Source organism: Brachyistius frenatus, unplaced genomic scaffold, assembly GCF_029030835.1.
Source record: "Brachyistius frenatus isolate BFR_SWC_R1_liver_20210118 unplaced genomic scaffold, ASM2903083v1 Contig_22, whole genome shotgun sequence".
NCBI lineage: Eukaryota > Metazoa > Chordata > Actinopteri > Embiotocidae > Brachyistius > Brachyistius frenatus.
The window spans coordinates 5,386,598-5,402,036 of record NW_027210621.1 but is presented as its reverse complement, the minus strand read 5'-3'; the positions used below and the strand labels follow the sequence as shown (position 1 = coordinate 5,402,036).

Sequence of the window (15,439 nt, the reverse complement as noted above, 5' to 3'; positions counted from 1 at the left end):
TACAGTAAAGAGAGGAGAAGAGTGAGCGAGTGAGTGGAGCTGTATCCTCTCTGTGATTGTGCTGCAGCTTCTCTCTGTCACTGACTGACTGATCCAACACAGGTAGGGAACACACACTGAGCTCACCGAGGCTTCATTGATTCTCTGCACACAAAGTCTGGTTGACTTTGGCTTTTTCGGTCAGATGAGGTCCACTCAGCTTGTTTCTTCATTTTGGCAAGACGTGGACTTTTGGAGTAATTGCATGCACAAAAGTGTTCAGATCTTTGACTTCTAGGTAAAAATGTCGATGCCACAATCTAAAAATACCCAGTTATAAGTAAAATGTTGCTTAAGTGTTATTATAGAGAAGTAAGTTTAATTTATTGCAAGGAAAATAGACAGAAAATTGGCAACTTTCAGGGTGTTATATTATCCCTGATATATATTGTAAGTGGATTTGAATGTGATCTTATTCTACATACTGGTTACTAAATGGCTAGTAAGTATGGTATAGCTGTTACTATTAGTACTGGTAGTAGTATTATTTAAGAAGCATCATATTTCACACTGGCATGTTGTAGATTAGAGATAGAATTGAAAATATAATTCAATGAGAATATTCAAGTAAAGCTTGTTCTTTTCTCAAGGAGATTAATATATTTTCCACTACTGAATTTAGCCATGTTTCTTCTCATGCAACAATAACCTGCACAGATGTTGTTGTTTTTTTTTCCACTTTCCTGAGCACAAATGTGTTGCCACTGAATTCACCCAAATTCATCGTTGATTTTTGCATTTGTTTTCATATTTGAACCGGACGCTGTTTCACCTCCGTCAGGGTAATTTAGACACAACGTCCAGGTATATGCATGCACTTTCCATCCTCACCGGTTTAAAATGTGGCTTCAGTTAAATACTTTGGAAAAATCTAACTCTGCGCTCTCCTCGCTTTTCTTTGTGTCTGAACTGTTGCCTACACTGTCATGATTTTCCCTCCGACTGCATGAGAAACAGTCCGGTTTCTGACCTCCTGTTGTGATGCATACCTGACCTGAGTGACTGTCTGTATTTCTGTGTGCATGCACAAATTAATGAAATGCTAGGAGCAGCAGAAAAGTGGCACGAGTGTTTAAAAAGGCTAATTCAAGACAGTCTGGTGCATCTCTCCTCAGCACAACCTCCCGAATCCAATAAAAGAGTTTTGAGAGAAATCTTGGGGAAAAATGCAAATTACCTCCTCGCCATCTCCTTGTTAAAAATGAACATACCTCGGCTGTGCTTGTGTGTGCGCGCATACCTGAATGCCTGTGTATATGAGCTGAGGTGAATGTGTGCATTATCTCTGCATGAAGCTGCCCTAATTGCACACCAAAGGTACCCATGGGGCAGCAGCCGCTACATTTGGTCCTGTGCCACCTCCCCTTGTTTTATTGTGTCTTGTGCCTGACAGAAAAACTGCTGTCTGTCCATGTTGACTGATGAGAGAAGGTCTGTGGTGTGAGTCCATGTCTGCGTAAGAGTGTAAACTTTATGTTGATGGGAAATAGGTGTGTTCCTTTGTATGCATAAAAAAAAAAAAAAAAAATAATACCACATGGACCACTTTTATTATTGTATGTCTTTTCAGCAGCAGCAGACACCGGCTGTTTGGGAGTCTGCATGTTGACTGATAAAGTTCAGTGTGTCTGGGTGGGCATTCAAGAAATGCCTCTCTAGTGGGTTATAGTGTCAGTGTAACAAGTTCAGTGGGAAGGTCAAAGGGTCTGCTGAAGCAAAGTCTCAGTGTCAAGTAGGGTCATCTGATTGATGGCTATCACACGACAGTCACTGAGCCTGACATACCGGCTTTATTTATCATTATTATGCAATAAAAGATCACATTCAGCCAAAGTGCTTGCTGTAATTTTCCAGTTGAAAATGCTGAAGTTCTTTGTCAGGTGTGTGTGTGTGTGTGTGTGTGTGTGTGTGTGTGTGTGTGTGTGTGTGTGTGTGTGTGTGTGTGTGTGTGTGTGTGTGTGTGTGTGAAAGAGACAGAAAACAGGTAAAACTTTGTAACAGCCTGTGATAGGAGTGACCTCCTTTTCCATACTACACACAGTGGAGACAGCAGATAGGACAGTACCAGTTAAGTTCACATACCGATGCGAAAAGCCTCCGGATCTAAGGCAGTGAATTTCCATCGACACAAGCACAAAGCGTTCGATCACAATAATGATATTGGTATGTTGGGGAAAACAAGAAAGTTACTGTTTTTACTGCTACTTTTTACTTACTACTCTTTTTAGATCAAGTTAAGCCCCTGAACCCAGAGCTCCATCTGCCTCCTGCAGAGCTGCAGAGTTGCAGCCAGTGAGGTAATCAGATGACTGAGCGGTAAGATCAAAACTGAACGCCGTACCCGAGGTATTTTTATGGCTTGCAGTTAAACTTTACATTGGCTAATATTCATTTAATGGAGACGGAATGGATAAAACACTCGGCGACATATAAGGCTGCGGTCAGAAAAGTGTCAGAGTTGGAGTTTTGCAGCTATATTGGCAGAGTAATACTATCTGACCTCTGGAAATAGACTTCAGGGACAATGTGCAGCAGGACATGAGTGTTATGCGTGTTGATGGTGTGAGTGTGCGTGTTTGCGTGCACGTGTGTGTGTTTGTGCAATGGTGGACTTGCCCAAATTTAACCGTCTGCATTCTGCAGCTGCTTGGAGTTTTAGTCATAGTGTAGTAGCCCATGGAAATGACACTCTCCCGTTCTGTAGCACACAAGCACAGAAAAATTCATGTGACATCAAGTTATAACTCATCATCTCAGACTTAAAACATCAGCCATATAAAACAGGAAAGAAGTGAAATATTATCACTTTATCGCAGTTCATTTTTGACCAAAATACTTGTCTCTAAAGAGCATATTGGTATTTATTTTAAGAAACTATTTAAAATCAAATGCTGTGTTCCAAATGGCATATTTACGTACCGACACTCACTATTTTGAGTACATAAGTGCATCCACACTGTCTCATATGGAAACATCCAGTGCACTTCGAGTGTCCACATAGTGCACTCAAAACGGTCTAAAATTGAGTGTGAAACGCTGGACACTTTTCACCCTCAACGGTTGCCTTCTTGGCGACGTAGCGGAAAGAGAGCCACCACAGACCTCATGTATTTTTTGCCGCTTGTACCACTACAGTGCTGTTGGGGGGAAAAAAAAGAGAAAAAAAAGCCATCAGTATGTGCGAGTTAAACGGAGGGCATGAAAACACTTTACTTTTTGGGGAAAAACCTAAAGCTTCAGCTATGTTGGCAGGTGATGCATTCAAATGTTACGGTTCTGTCCCATAAGTGCAGAGCGGCAGTGTGCGGGTTTGAGATGGCACCACCCTGTCGAAATTCAAGTCCTACAAAACTAAGCGTACCAACATGTAAGAGTATAGGTAAGTGTACGAAGGGAAGTACGTCATTTGGAACACAGCCACATTATTGTGACATCCTGGTGTAAATGTTTCATATTTTGAATGCTGCCTCTGAAAGCTGAGGTGTGTTCAGATGGAGATTTTGCATGTGCACATTATCACACACACCACTGCTGTGAGTTTACCTGTCTGCGCTATCGTTTCAATTCCTGCCACTCTCAGAATCAGACATTTGTGCTGGATAGCAGAGATGGGATGAATAAACATCCGAGCTGAAGCAGAGGGGAGGATGAGATGGAAGGATGTGTGTTAAGAGGTAATGAGCAGAGAGTGGGCGGCTATTTGTGTTGTTTACAAAGAGCATGACTCTAGTACACAGTCATCTTCTGGAGCACTTTAAGAAAAAGCTCTTGTACAAAAACACAAGTGGTTTTTGTGTTGCTTTGTTCCGGCCTACAACAGTGACATTCAAAGCTGAAAAATGTGTTTGAGAACAATAATCACGCACGTGCCCCTCTTCCCCTCACTGCCTCTTAATAGAGTGTGAGTCTGAGTCAGCAGCTGGTGGTCAGCGGATGGTCAGTCAGTGAGATCAGTAGAGCAGCACAGCAGACAGAATTTGCATCCAACCTCAGAGATGTCATCCACGTCGTTTTATTTTAGGGCGGCTACTGTAACAGACATTACCGTGAACGAGATGAATGTAAACCGTTTTAACCCTGAGACTGGCTCTGAGTCAACGCGCACTCAACCCAGCCCAAAGGAATAGGAGGATTTCTTTAATTGAAGGCTTAACGGTCAGTGGGTTCGATGACCTTTGTTCTTAGATAAAATGGTTATGTTGTGATATGAGGGCAGGGATGTGGAATTTCCGCCATTACACAGATTTTCCAGGAACGCCTGGATTTGACTTCATTATACGTGTTCATGTGAAGATCCTTTCATTTGCTTGCCGATTTGCAAAGATGAACTTCTGAGAGACCGCTGCGGCATCTTTTGGTTTTAAATTACGCCATACATTTTGTGGTATTCAAGACAACTCAGTGGTAGGAGCAGAATTTTTTTTTTTTTTAATTAATTTTTTTTAAACCATGTGCAGACTTGATATATTTCTACCGCAATGAGGAATACTTGTAACAGCCAATTTTTCATGTCTCCATTTCTTTCAGATGATGTCATCAGAGCACCTGACCTGTGGTTGGCTGCAGCAGCTCCTCGTCGTACTCGTGAACCTCTGCCTCACTTTTGCTGGGCCTTTGCGACCGCTCAATGGGACCGAATGCACAGCCAAGACCCCTGCTTCTTACATCCTGGTCTTTACAGGTCACTGGAGCCCGCAGGCCTTCCCCAAGCAGTATCCCCTGTTCCGGCCCCCTGCACAGTGGTCCAAACTCATAGGTGAGAGAGCCTGCCAGGGACGAAAAGCCATGGATTATTAGAGAGTCAGATACTTTTAATGGAAAATCTTTCCTGGTTCATTGACTGTGAACTGTTGTTTTAGACTTGCAACAGCAGCAAGGGGTCAGCAGATATTATTTGACCTACAGCCATCAAAGTTCACAGATGCTAAGGTTTTGTGTAAAAGGGCAATCAAAAATCAGGGTTTGATAAAGGAACATGTTGGACACGCAGGGACACCAATTCAGCCCCTGCTTCACCTAAAGACAGATTTTTTTGTTTTTCTTCCCAGTTATGTGTCAGAGGCTTACAGCCTCATTGTCAGCATAATGTTAATGAGCAAAGCAGCAAGAAGCAGAACGCAATAAGAAAGACAGTCTAAACGCTACCAGATGGTGTTTCTCTTTGTTTCTTCTGTCCAGCCATTTCGTTAATATTTCTCTGTTTCTTCAACTCAATCCTTCACCCCTTCCCACATTTCCGCTGGTTTACCACAGTGTTGGCGGTAAAGACTGGAGTGGTGGTTTCGGGCCTGGTGAAGGTGGGTGATGATAGTTGGGGCGTGGTGGGGTCAGACCACTTAACTCAGATCCAGGAGGAGGAGAAGAAGAGGTGATTCAGACCCCTCTATTCTCCTTATTCTTTTTTTTAAAAATTTTTTTTACTTCAGTGGGATGGATGGCAGATGTTTGCCCATGTGCATACATGTATGTGTGTGTGTCTCGGACTACTCCATGGTGGCTGCGGCTTTGTCTGGTTTCCAGCTCTACCCGCGGTGCCCTGCTGACCTGCAAGAGGAGGATGCCCTACTTACTCCATATAGAGACAGGCACCGGAGATTCTGACACACACATAATGGCTTTTAATGTCCTGGGGTAATGGGCACCGGTGGACTGGGAAGGAGGCAAGGAATGGGCTTTGTCACAAGGGAAGAAAAACACAGGGCCTCAATGGGCTGACAGTCTCCTGTGGGGGACAAAAAGAAGTTTGGAGATGGAGTTTGTCACAGTATGAAAAAAAAAAAACCTGTCGAGGGTTTTGGGGGCCTTTCATGGTTTTGTGTTGCTTCATTGTGAAGACCGGGGGGGTGCAGGGGAGCGAGGACACTGCCAGAGGGAAGAAGGAATGGTTTTTGTCCCGGCCAAAAAACATACAAGCAATTTAGGAAGGGTGGGAAGTGGGCTTTAAAGTGTTGGTGGGGCTTAAACGTGATGCGTTATCAGGTTTCAAGGTCTTGACGCTTGTGGGAAATTTGTTAGGATGGAAATGTAATTAGGTACATAAGTAATAGCAGTTTGGGGAGAAACAAGATAGTGTGCGAAGTGTGCTGGGCAGCTTGTGTGTGTGGCTGGGTTCTGTGTTAATGCATGTGTCAAGAGTATTTAAGTATAAATGCATGGTTGTGTACGTGTGTCTGTACGCGGCTCTGAAAAGTGAGGTAAGGCAGAACCATCAGAGCATTTGTCAGCGTGTTTCTGGCTAACCTTAGTCTGCCCTTAAAACCACTGGCCCGGGCCAGAACCTGTGGTACAAACAGTTTAGCCTGAATCAGTGGCTTGATTCTCAAAAGATTTCATAGATAACCAGGACTAAATATAATAATGTGAAACAAATGGCTCAGCTGGCCCAAAATGTAATAAAAAGTATCAATAAGGGTTTACAAAATGGTTTAAACAATTTTTTTTATTTTTTTTGTCAACCATCTGGCTGCCAACTCTAAGAACCTGACCTACCTCCTGGCAACTTCAGACTGTTGTGGTTTCATCAGTGATAGATGGAGAAAAGATGTAACTATAACCTTGCAATAACGCCAAAGACATGCATGTGGACAATTCCTTCAGAATTATCTGTTAAAGTGCAGGAAGTAGGAGGCAGCCGTAGAAATACATACAGGCTCCATGGTGGAAATGATCTCACCGTCTGGCTTAAGCTCTGTGGTGCTTCATTGACATTGATATGCATTCCAGCAAATAAGCATCTTACTCCTGTCATCTCCTCCTTCTTGAATTTCTTTTCTCTCTTTAGCGGTCAGCCATAATCGCCATTTTCGGCTCTGGGAGGAGGGTGCTCCAGCCAGTGCAGGGGTGCAGAACTTTGCTGAACTCGGGGTGACGGTGGAGCTCATGAAGGCAGCCAAGGAGACCAGGAAGAAACGTTTGGTTGGCGCCATGTACCGAACAGCTGGCATCCCCAACGGCATCGGGCACAGCTCCACAGAGATGCTCATGCAGCCAAGGAACTCTCTGGTAAGCACAAATAAAATTTAATTTTAAGCAATACTCATTCCTGAAAGCACATAACATGCTCAGACACAGTAAGTCACACAAACCATCTGTTTGACTAAAACCTATTCAGTCATCTGGTGACCCGGGCCTCCCCATAACGTCGTCCATCCGCTCTGACCAAATACTTCACCACTTCTTTCCACTATCCAATCAGACTATGTTTAGACCGAGTGCTTCAGCTCTGCAGCCACAAACGCCCACATCCATCCTGCGCGGTCTGCACTCTGTCTGCTGCCTGTTCCACTGAACTCTGCGAGGGCCCTATAGAGGGGCCCAGGATGACGTGTGGCAGAGGGAGCCATTTTACAATTTGGGAAATGTATTTATTTGTTTTCTTACCAAGAGGGCGATAAGAAGATTCATAACTCTCTCATGTTGTATTTCGAATGGGCTTTGCCCTCTAAGAGCTGTCGCTACTGGGTTTATCCCTTGAGCGCGATGGATAAACCCAGTAGCTCCGAGGGCTACGCCTTCACTCATAGAATCTATGGTTACAGTACGTAACCAACATTTGAATGGTGAATATGAAACTACAGCCAGTGCTGTTTTTTTTCTTGGCTTAGCATAAGGACAGGAAACAACGAGCCTGGCTCTGTCTGATGGAAATGAAATCTGCCTTGTAAAAAGAAAAACCGACATGTTGCTGTCATCCCTAACATAAACAGCACTTTATTGTTTTTACTCTTCACTCACAGCACACAGAGTTTAACAGCTTTTCTGGCTAGCTGTTTAACCGTCTCAAGCGGTTATCCGAAGCTAACCAGCAGTAAGTAGATCCATGCAGTGCTGTATAAAGTACCTGAAAGACACATTTAAATAAAAGTACAGATATCTTTAAAAAAAAAAATGGCTATGGTAAAAGGTGAAGTCACCTATTAGAATATGACTTGAGTCATTAGAGTAGCCTATCTAATATTTACTGTACTTGGGTATCAAAAGTAACTTTAAATTTTAAATTGAAATATACTCAAGCATTGAAAGTAAAAGTGGATGTTGTTATAAAAGCTGAAAGAATCCTGATAGATTTGATAATTATGAAGTTTATTCTTTTAAAGCAAAACTAGCTCTTGCTGAATTGGGGCCCCTGTAGGTACAAGTAATGGTATTAAGTTATTTTGATGTTGTCGCAACTTACTGGTAACCGCCATGCCTGGGCTCGAGTGGAAATAAAAACTAAACCAGGGCTTTAGGAGCACTTCTTGTTTGCACATGTACATTAAAGAGAGTTACCAATGATGTAGCTTGCAAGTTAAGACAAATGATTCACCAGATCTGTTTGCATGCGGTCCGTATCATCCGGTTATTACTTTTTTTTTTTTTTCCTTTTTTGGGGGGGGGAATGTAATGTAGTAAAAGTGAAAGCTGGCAAAACATAAAAGCTCAAGTAAAGTACAGAGACTCCCAAAAAAAATAGTTAAGTACTGTAACAAAGTTAATATGCGCTAATATGAGGCTTCTGTAGTCTGAGGTGGTCAAATCACGTGAATATTTTCCATTATATATTATTTTATTGTAAAGTTTACTCTTTGTGTCACTCTCCCTCTACAGCTCAGGAAAGAAAGCGTTCTTGCTAAAGCCCCATGTTAAGCCATACAGTATGTAAGGTTATGGCATTGCTCAGTGCTTGGCCCAGAGGACAGCTCTGCTGCTGGATGGTGAGTGAGTCTGAGGGCAAAGGTCATGGTCGGACTCGTTTCTGAGGCTTAGGCTAAATTTGGGGATAGGGCTTAGACAAAGGCGAAGGATTTGAGGTATGGCACAGTGGAAAAATGTGTCATACTATTCACAGAGTTATAACCAGAAATAAAGTATCCCTTTATGTGTCAAGCATATGAGGCTGATGAATGAGAGGGGAAAAAAGGTGAAGAGGAAGGGCGGATATTTAGTGGCGTTTTTAAGAAAAAGGTGTGTGTCTGCCTGGAAGTCTGGTGACCTACATTTGTTTATTAGTTGTTCCACTGCATGAACCCGTGGGCCCTTAAAAATCATAAACAACCCTGTCGAAGGGCATCGTTGGTAAGTACTAGTCATGGACAGCAGCTTAACAGCTTGTCATCTAGGTACGTGATGTCTGTGGCTGCTTTTAAATGGGCCTGTCTGTTTTTAGATCAGCGGGCAGAACGGCGACAAAAGCACGACTATTGTGTGTTTGTCTTGAATGTGACTGGATGATGTGAATCTGTTGACAGCGTTCAATCTGTTATTCAGCTCCTTTCGCTGTCTGTTTCTATCTTGCATGCTTGTTTAGAAATGCCATCCCCCTTTTCTCTCTTCCACACATCCAAAAAAAATCCATATGCAATGCTCCAAATATCCCAAACACGTATTGTTCCTATCTGCGTATCCACATGCCTTTTGTTATTGTTGTTACATGTGTAATTCAAAAAAGACAGGTGACACCATATAGAGATTCTGTATTTTGTCAGAGCAGACAAACCAGAGCAGAAAATGTGACAACAGCGATCGAGCATTAAAGTGCTCCTGCATGGGCCGGGCTACATGCTTTCTGGGATGACTTGCATTCCCCAGTGATGGAGAAAAAAGGAAAGGGATCATAAACGTCTGTGCTCTTGAGATACTTCCCGGCTCATATATTGCAAACCACCGTGGACTGATGAAGCTAGTGGCGAGGAATACCCCTGAGAAGACAACCAATGGTTATAACCGCTGTTTCAGAGGAGGCTGAAAAGGATAAGAGGAGGAGGATTGTTTGCAGAAAAGGGAGGAAGGAAGGAGGGGATCAGTGGAAGATTCTGCAAAGCAACACAGTGACTTCTGATTTGCTTTCTCAGGGCACAGGACAGATTCTGTGCCGTGCGTCACAGGCAAGGCCTCGTGTGTCATGCTGACACCACCTGCCCCCCGTCCCAGGTGGTGTCCTCTGCCTGGTTCGATCTCTGTTCCACCACTCTTCCATTTACTGCTCTATCCAACGACCACCCTTTCGAATCCAACCAAAGCGCTCTAAGCCCACCCATCCCACCCTGAGACTTAGCAGCCGGGCCTACATCCTCAAATATCACTCTGTAAGTGAGGAGGCGTGTTCAAATGTGCTGTTTCTGGTCAGCTGCCACCTCAGTGTCTTCTGACCCCCAGGCCACTTCCTGTATGAGGTCACGAGCTCTCAGGAAACATCCATCACACAGGAGACACAGTGTAACCCTGCACAGGAAACTGAGTAGGTGCATGCATGTGCACACACACCAGATCCCAGTCTCCACATTTACAAGTTATTGATTTATGAATCTTGACATCCACTGTGTTTGTGTATGTGATGTCATGCTTTCTCCATTTATTGCCCTGGCTATCTACCTATGATTCCTGTAACTTAATTTATTCTACACACAGTCTGCACTATTAGTATTTGGACAGTTACTTTTTTTTTTGTTCTTCAGACTTTTTGCTTCCGCACATTAAGTTTGAAATAAAATAATGAATACTACCTTCAAAAGCCAAGTCTCAGCTGTAGTTTGAGTGGGTGTGCATCAGTGTAGGAACAACTGTGTTGTGGCCATTTTAACACATAGTGCACAAAATTTAAGAGTTCAAAAGTTATTTCACAGATACACGTAAAGTCAAACAAAATCATATTTAATAGTTTGCAGAAAACTAGGTGATGTTCTCTCACCCTCACTGCAGAAACCTTCTTTTATTGTGAGCCCTCTGTGCATTTAGTGAAGTCTTCTGCAAGAATACAGCTCACTTGATAGAGATCAGGTGACTGACTTGGCCATTTGAGGATATACCTCATTTCTTTGATGGCTCTTTGATTACTTTGCCCTCCTGAATGATGTAATTTCATCTGTTGAGTTTAGATTTGTGTGCCTGAATCTGTTGATGCCGTAAGCAGTGAAATCATCAAGTCTGGAAGTTTAATTAATAAGCCACACATGCACACGCAATAACAGAATCTGTACCATAAGGAGGTGATTTGCTTTGGGTTGTGAGCTGTTTCTTTTCTCTCTGCACCGTCCTCCCTCCATCAGCCTGATTTCTGCAACTCGTTAGTTTTTCATTGATTTCGTGAATTACGGCCTGACCTTTCTGTTTTGAGGCTTATTAGGGGTTTGCATCTTGTTGTGAGTCCTGAGGTTCTCTGCATGAAGTTTACTCTGATTGTTGACAAGATAACATGTTCACCTACATCCTTGAGACCATTACTTACTTTGTCAGGTTTTTCTTCAGCGTGTAAATTATTTTTTGCTCATCCACAGGATTTGTTCTTGGTGTACCAGGGCATTTGCCATTTTCTAGTTTTCCTCTGCATACCTGCTTGTGTTTTACATGTAAACAAGCAACACTTGATTTAAGCAAACCAACTTTGAAATTTCTCTGGTAGATTCCCCCCCCCCCATTCTTATCATACTCACTTGTGTCTCCTTGTATTGACAGACACTTCACCTCAATCTAAACTTTTAACTCTTTTATGCATTAAATAATGCTGCTCATGAAACACAGCAAGCAAGTGTCCAATTAGTTTTGAATTCTTGCAGTTTTGTCACCGTGTGTTTGATAGTCACATTTCTTTCAGTTGTGATGGAAACCTTCTCAAATTAATGCTGGGACTTTGCACTTAAATGTAGTATCCATTATTTTATACCAGTCCGAATGTGCTGAAGCACAGAGCTGGAAGAACAACAAAAAAAGTGCAACTGTCCACATACTTACAGTCTGGACTATATATATATATTTTTTTCTTCCCTAAAGACCGGTTGGTCAGTCTGTTCTCACCCAGCACTGCAGCTGCAGTAACAACACAAACATAATCACAAACGATTAATTGTAACTTCTTCCTGTTGTGTGGTTAGTGATGTATGTAATTGCATTTTGTTTGTAGTTTTGTTGCACTTACAGGTTTTCCATGTTCTCCATCAGCTCAGCAGAATAGCATACAGATTTTTAGTCAACACAAAGTTCAGTGGAGGCTTTTGTGAAGTTCGTGAGACGTGTATTTTTCCATAAACCAAAATATGAACAAAATTAACTTACTGTACCCAACTGTTATCATTTTAACTTGTATTGTGAAGTAAAAATGAGAACACAATGCAAGTGAAAATGATAACAATTTCTCTTCTTCAAAATCCTACTGCTTTCTGAGAAATCCCTGAAAGGTTTAGGTCCAACATTTTTGTCAGCTCTCCTAATCCAGTACGAACCCTCCGGACCACTGAGGTCATTTGGCTCCGGATCACTGGTTGTTCTCAGAGTGAAATCTAAAAATGGTGAAGCTGCTTTTACCTTCTGCGCTGCTAGAAAACAAACTACCAGAGGAGTTGAGACGATGTTGACCACTTTGAAATCTAAACTAAAGACCTATCTGTTTACCATTGCTTTTAATATACTTTTTTTTTAATTTTTTTTTTTTATTGTAATTGTTTTCATTGTGTGCTTGTAAATGTGTCTGGCTTTTATAGTTTTTATAAGTGGTTTTCCTTAAATTCTGTAAAGCAATTTGTGTTGGCTGGAGGTATGAAAGATGCCATACAAATAAATGTAGCTTTATGTATAATATTGTAATTTTTTTTTTAAAGTTAGTGGATCATCAAAGTTAATGTAATACATACTGTGTGTAGCAAATATCAAGACAATCCATCAAACAGTTGTTGAGATTTTCTACTCAGCGCTAAAAATGTCAACCACATGGTTGGCAAAGAGAACAAAAAGTCGAGACCAAAGTGGACTGACTAACAGACAGATCAACATTACCGAACCTACGGCCAGACTGTTAGCCCGACTACAAGGACCTCCACCCTCTCAGTTCTAAAGAACTTAAAGCTTCTCAATTGCTTCTCGGTTTAATTTAGTCTTGCTTGCAACAGTCGTGCTTGAAAGTTTGAGGAATTTCCAAAATTTTTGCAAAAATATGACCTGAAACATCATCACATTTTTATTCATGTCCTTAAAGTAGACAAAGGGAACCCAAATAAACAAAGAAGGCCAAAATATTACACTTTATTAATTGGTTGAGAAAATTGATTCCTGTGAGTGACAAAGGTGTGTGTGAAGCTGTAAACCTAAATGCGGTCAGTATTTGGTGTGCCCCCTTGTTTAATTGGCTTCTTTTTTTTCTTTTAAAAAAAATCTATTTTAAAGGCCTGTGTGAACATCTGATGATGTTTTAGGTCATATTTTGGCAGAAATATAGAAAATAAACAAACTTTCAAACACCAGTTTGTTTATGCGACTTTGGTGCTTAATAAATAACTGATCTTATCACGGCCTTTAGGCCGATGAGTATACATGTTAGTAAATTGTAAACCCCAATGTATTGTCTCTCTTGGATCAACAGTTGTCTCTGATGGTAAAAATTATCCCCAGCCCCGACTGGTTCGTTGGTGTGGATAGCCTAAATCTTTGCGAGGGCAACCAGTGGAAACAAGAAGTGACCCTTGACCTCCATCCTTATGACTCAGGAACAGACAGTGGATTCACCTTCTCCTCTCCCAACTTTCCCACCAACCCCCCAGAAGGCATCACAAAGGTACAAAACCTATCATGTGTTCATACACTGACACCTAGATTTAGTTGTGGGTGGGACACAACAAGGTGGATGGCCCTAGTCTTATTCTTAAAATAAGTTAGCAGCATGAGTCATCGTTCTTAGCTGTCTCCACTTAAATGATTGCTCGGCAGCTCTCATGCCTGACCTGAGGTGATTTGAGTAAAAAGGGCCCCCCTTACATAATAGGCCATCTATCCTTTCCCAGAATGGGTTTTCAAGTGGGCTATTGGGTATTTGAAGTTCTGTAGAGAATCTGCTTGCTCCCCTGATGAATTATGCTGTTCTTGCTGACTCGTTCAGATCATGTCTCAGATGCCGAACCACCCGGCCAATTCCTTCTACTATCCACGCTTAAAGGAGCTTCCACCGATTGCCAGCATAAAGCTGACTCAGCAGAGCAGATCATCCGGGCGTCAAACCCTGATGTCTAATCATATTCTGCCCAACTCTATCAGTCCCCAGCGCTTCTCAGGTAAGATCGCAGTGCTCCCTTCATCAGTGGCACCCAAACATTTCACCTCGGAGGAATGAAAGTAGATGATTTAGAATGGATGGAGGAGCGCAAAGGAAAAGACAAACACATACAGTAACATGGTGTCTTATACTACTTTAAATTTATGAGTTTCTACTTCCTGTGGTGATCAAATCTACCGATTTACACTCCTTTTATTGGATAAGAGAAAGTACTTTTATTCTGAAATGACAAACATCATTTAGCAGGGTAAATCAAAGGTTTTAGTGGATAAACTGACTTTGCTTCAGGTCTGCAGTGAATTTCAGTACGTCTACATTCTTTGCCTTTCACTCACATCCTTTTCTCATCTCTCTTTCTCAACTCAATACAGAGACACCACTGGACTGCGAAGTGTCCCTCTGGTCATCTTGGGGTTTGTGTCTGGGTCCCTGCTCCAGGGGTGGTGTTCGCCACCGCACACGCTACATCCTCCTGCGGCCGGCCAATGCTGGCACCCCGTGCCCCGAGATGGAGGAACAGGCCGAATGTATACCACACAGCTGTATGAAACTCCAGTAGCCCGCAGAGTGCACAAACTCAAATGCTGCCAGTATTCAACACTGGGACTCGTGTTATTTAGTGATGGACTGAGAAATGTTGCTGCATCTTAAACATCTCTTTGATAATGCCAAGGATCGCTTTGTCTCCTTTACAGCCAAATAGAGCAAAGTTAAGATGGTGAAGGCCATTAGTTTTAAAGTAAATGCTCCTTTGGGTGTATTTTAATGTCAAGAAAGGAAAACTTGATGCCTAGTTTTTTAATGGACTGAACGAGGTATTAATGTTTGGAGCGATAGCGTAAATGTTTTGGGTTAAAAAGTGTTTAAAAAAAAAAAAAAACTGTAGTTGCAGATTAGAAAAAGATCCATGACAACCGTGTCCCCTCGAACACCCATACAAGCCTTTTTACAGATTGTTCAGCAAGATTTGCATTTAAAGTGTATGCTGACAGTGTCACACCAGAGTCACACCAGAGTCACATCTCCAACACACGCTCACACTCTTACATGTATGCACACATACACAAAGGTCCTTGCACATACTGCATACCCCGACGGTCGGGGCATTAGTTTACATAGATAACCTATATATGCTCGGCACATGAGGCTCTTTCGAAATAACCTCACACCCCAATTTATAAATATCACCTTTCATAAAAAAAAAAAACCGTATTGCTGACTTGATGCTTCGAGCCAGTCCAAAGAAGAAGATGGCCAATTTTAATACAAAGATGCAGGTTTTTATAGAAAGAAAGTCTAAATATTTGTATTATTATCACTTTTGATATTTCACTGTTGAGATTTTGTATATACTGTTTGATGTATCTTATCTTGTATAACTTG

At 42.0% G+C, this 15,439-nt stretch overlaps 1 protein-coding gene across 1 annotated transcript; it reads left to right on the top strand.

Annotated features, from left to right (window-relative positions):
- Nucleotides 1-14,912, top strand: spon2a (spondin 2a, extracellular matrix protein). The gene is made up of 6 exons (XM_069696729.1): nt 1-102; nt 4,567-4,795; nt 6,821-7,041; nt 13,370-13,561; nt 13,883-14,054; nt 14,428-14,912. Exons 2-6 carry the CDS (start codon nt 4,567-4,569, stop codon nt 14,613-14,615), a joined length of 1,002 nt encoding a protein of 333 aa, XP_069552830.1. The 5' UTR covers nt 1-102; the 3' UTR covers nt 14,616-14,912.
- Nucleotides 14,913-15,439: the final 527 nt, after the last annotated feature.

Coding starts and splice junctions, on each gene's coding strand:
- spon2a (XM_069696729.1), top strand. CDS start 4,567: ATGATGTCATCAGAGCACCTGACCTGTGGTTGGCTGCAGCAGCTCCTC. Junction 13,562..13,882: donor CCCCAGAAGGCATCACAAAG/GTACAAAACCTA, acceptor TGACTCGTTCAG/ATCATGTCTCAGATGCCGAA. Junction 14,055..14,427: donor CAGTCCCCAGCGCTTCTCAG/GTAAGATCGCAG, acceptor AACTCAATACAG/AGACACCACTGGACTGCGAA.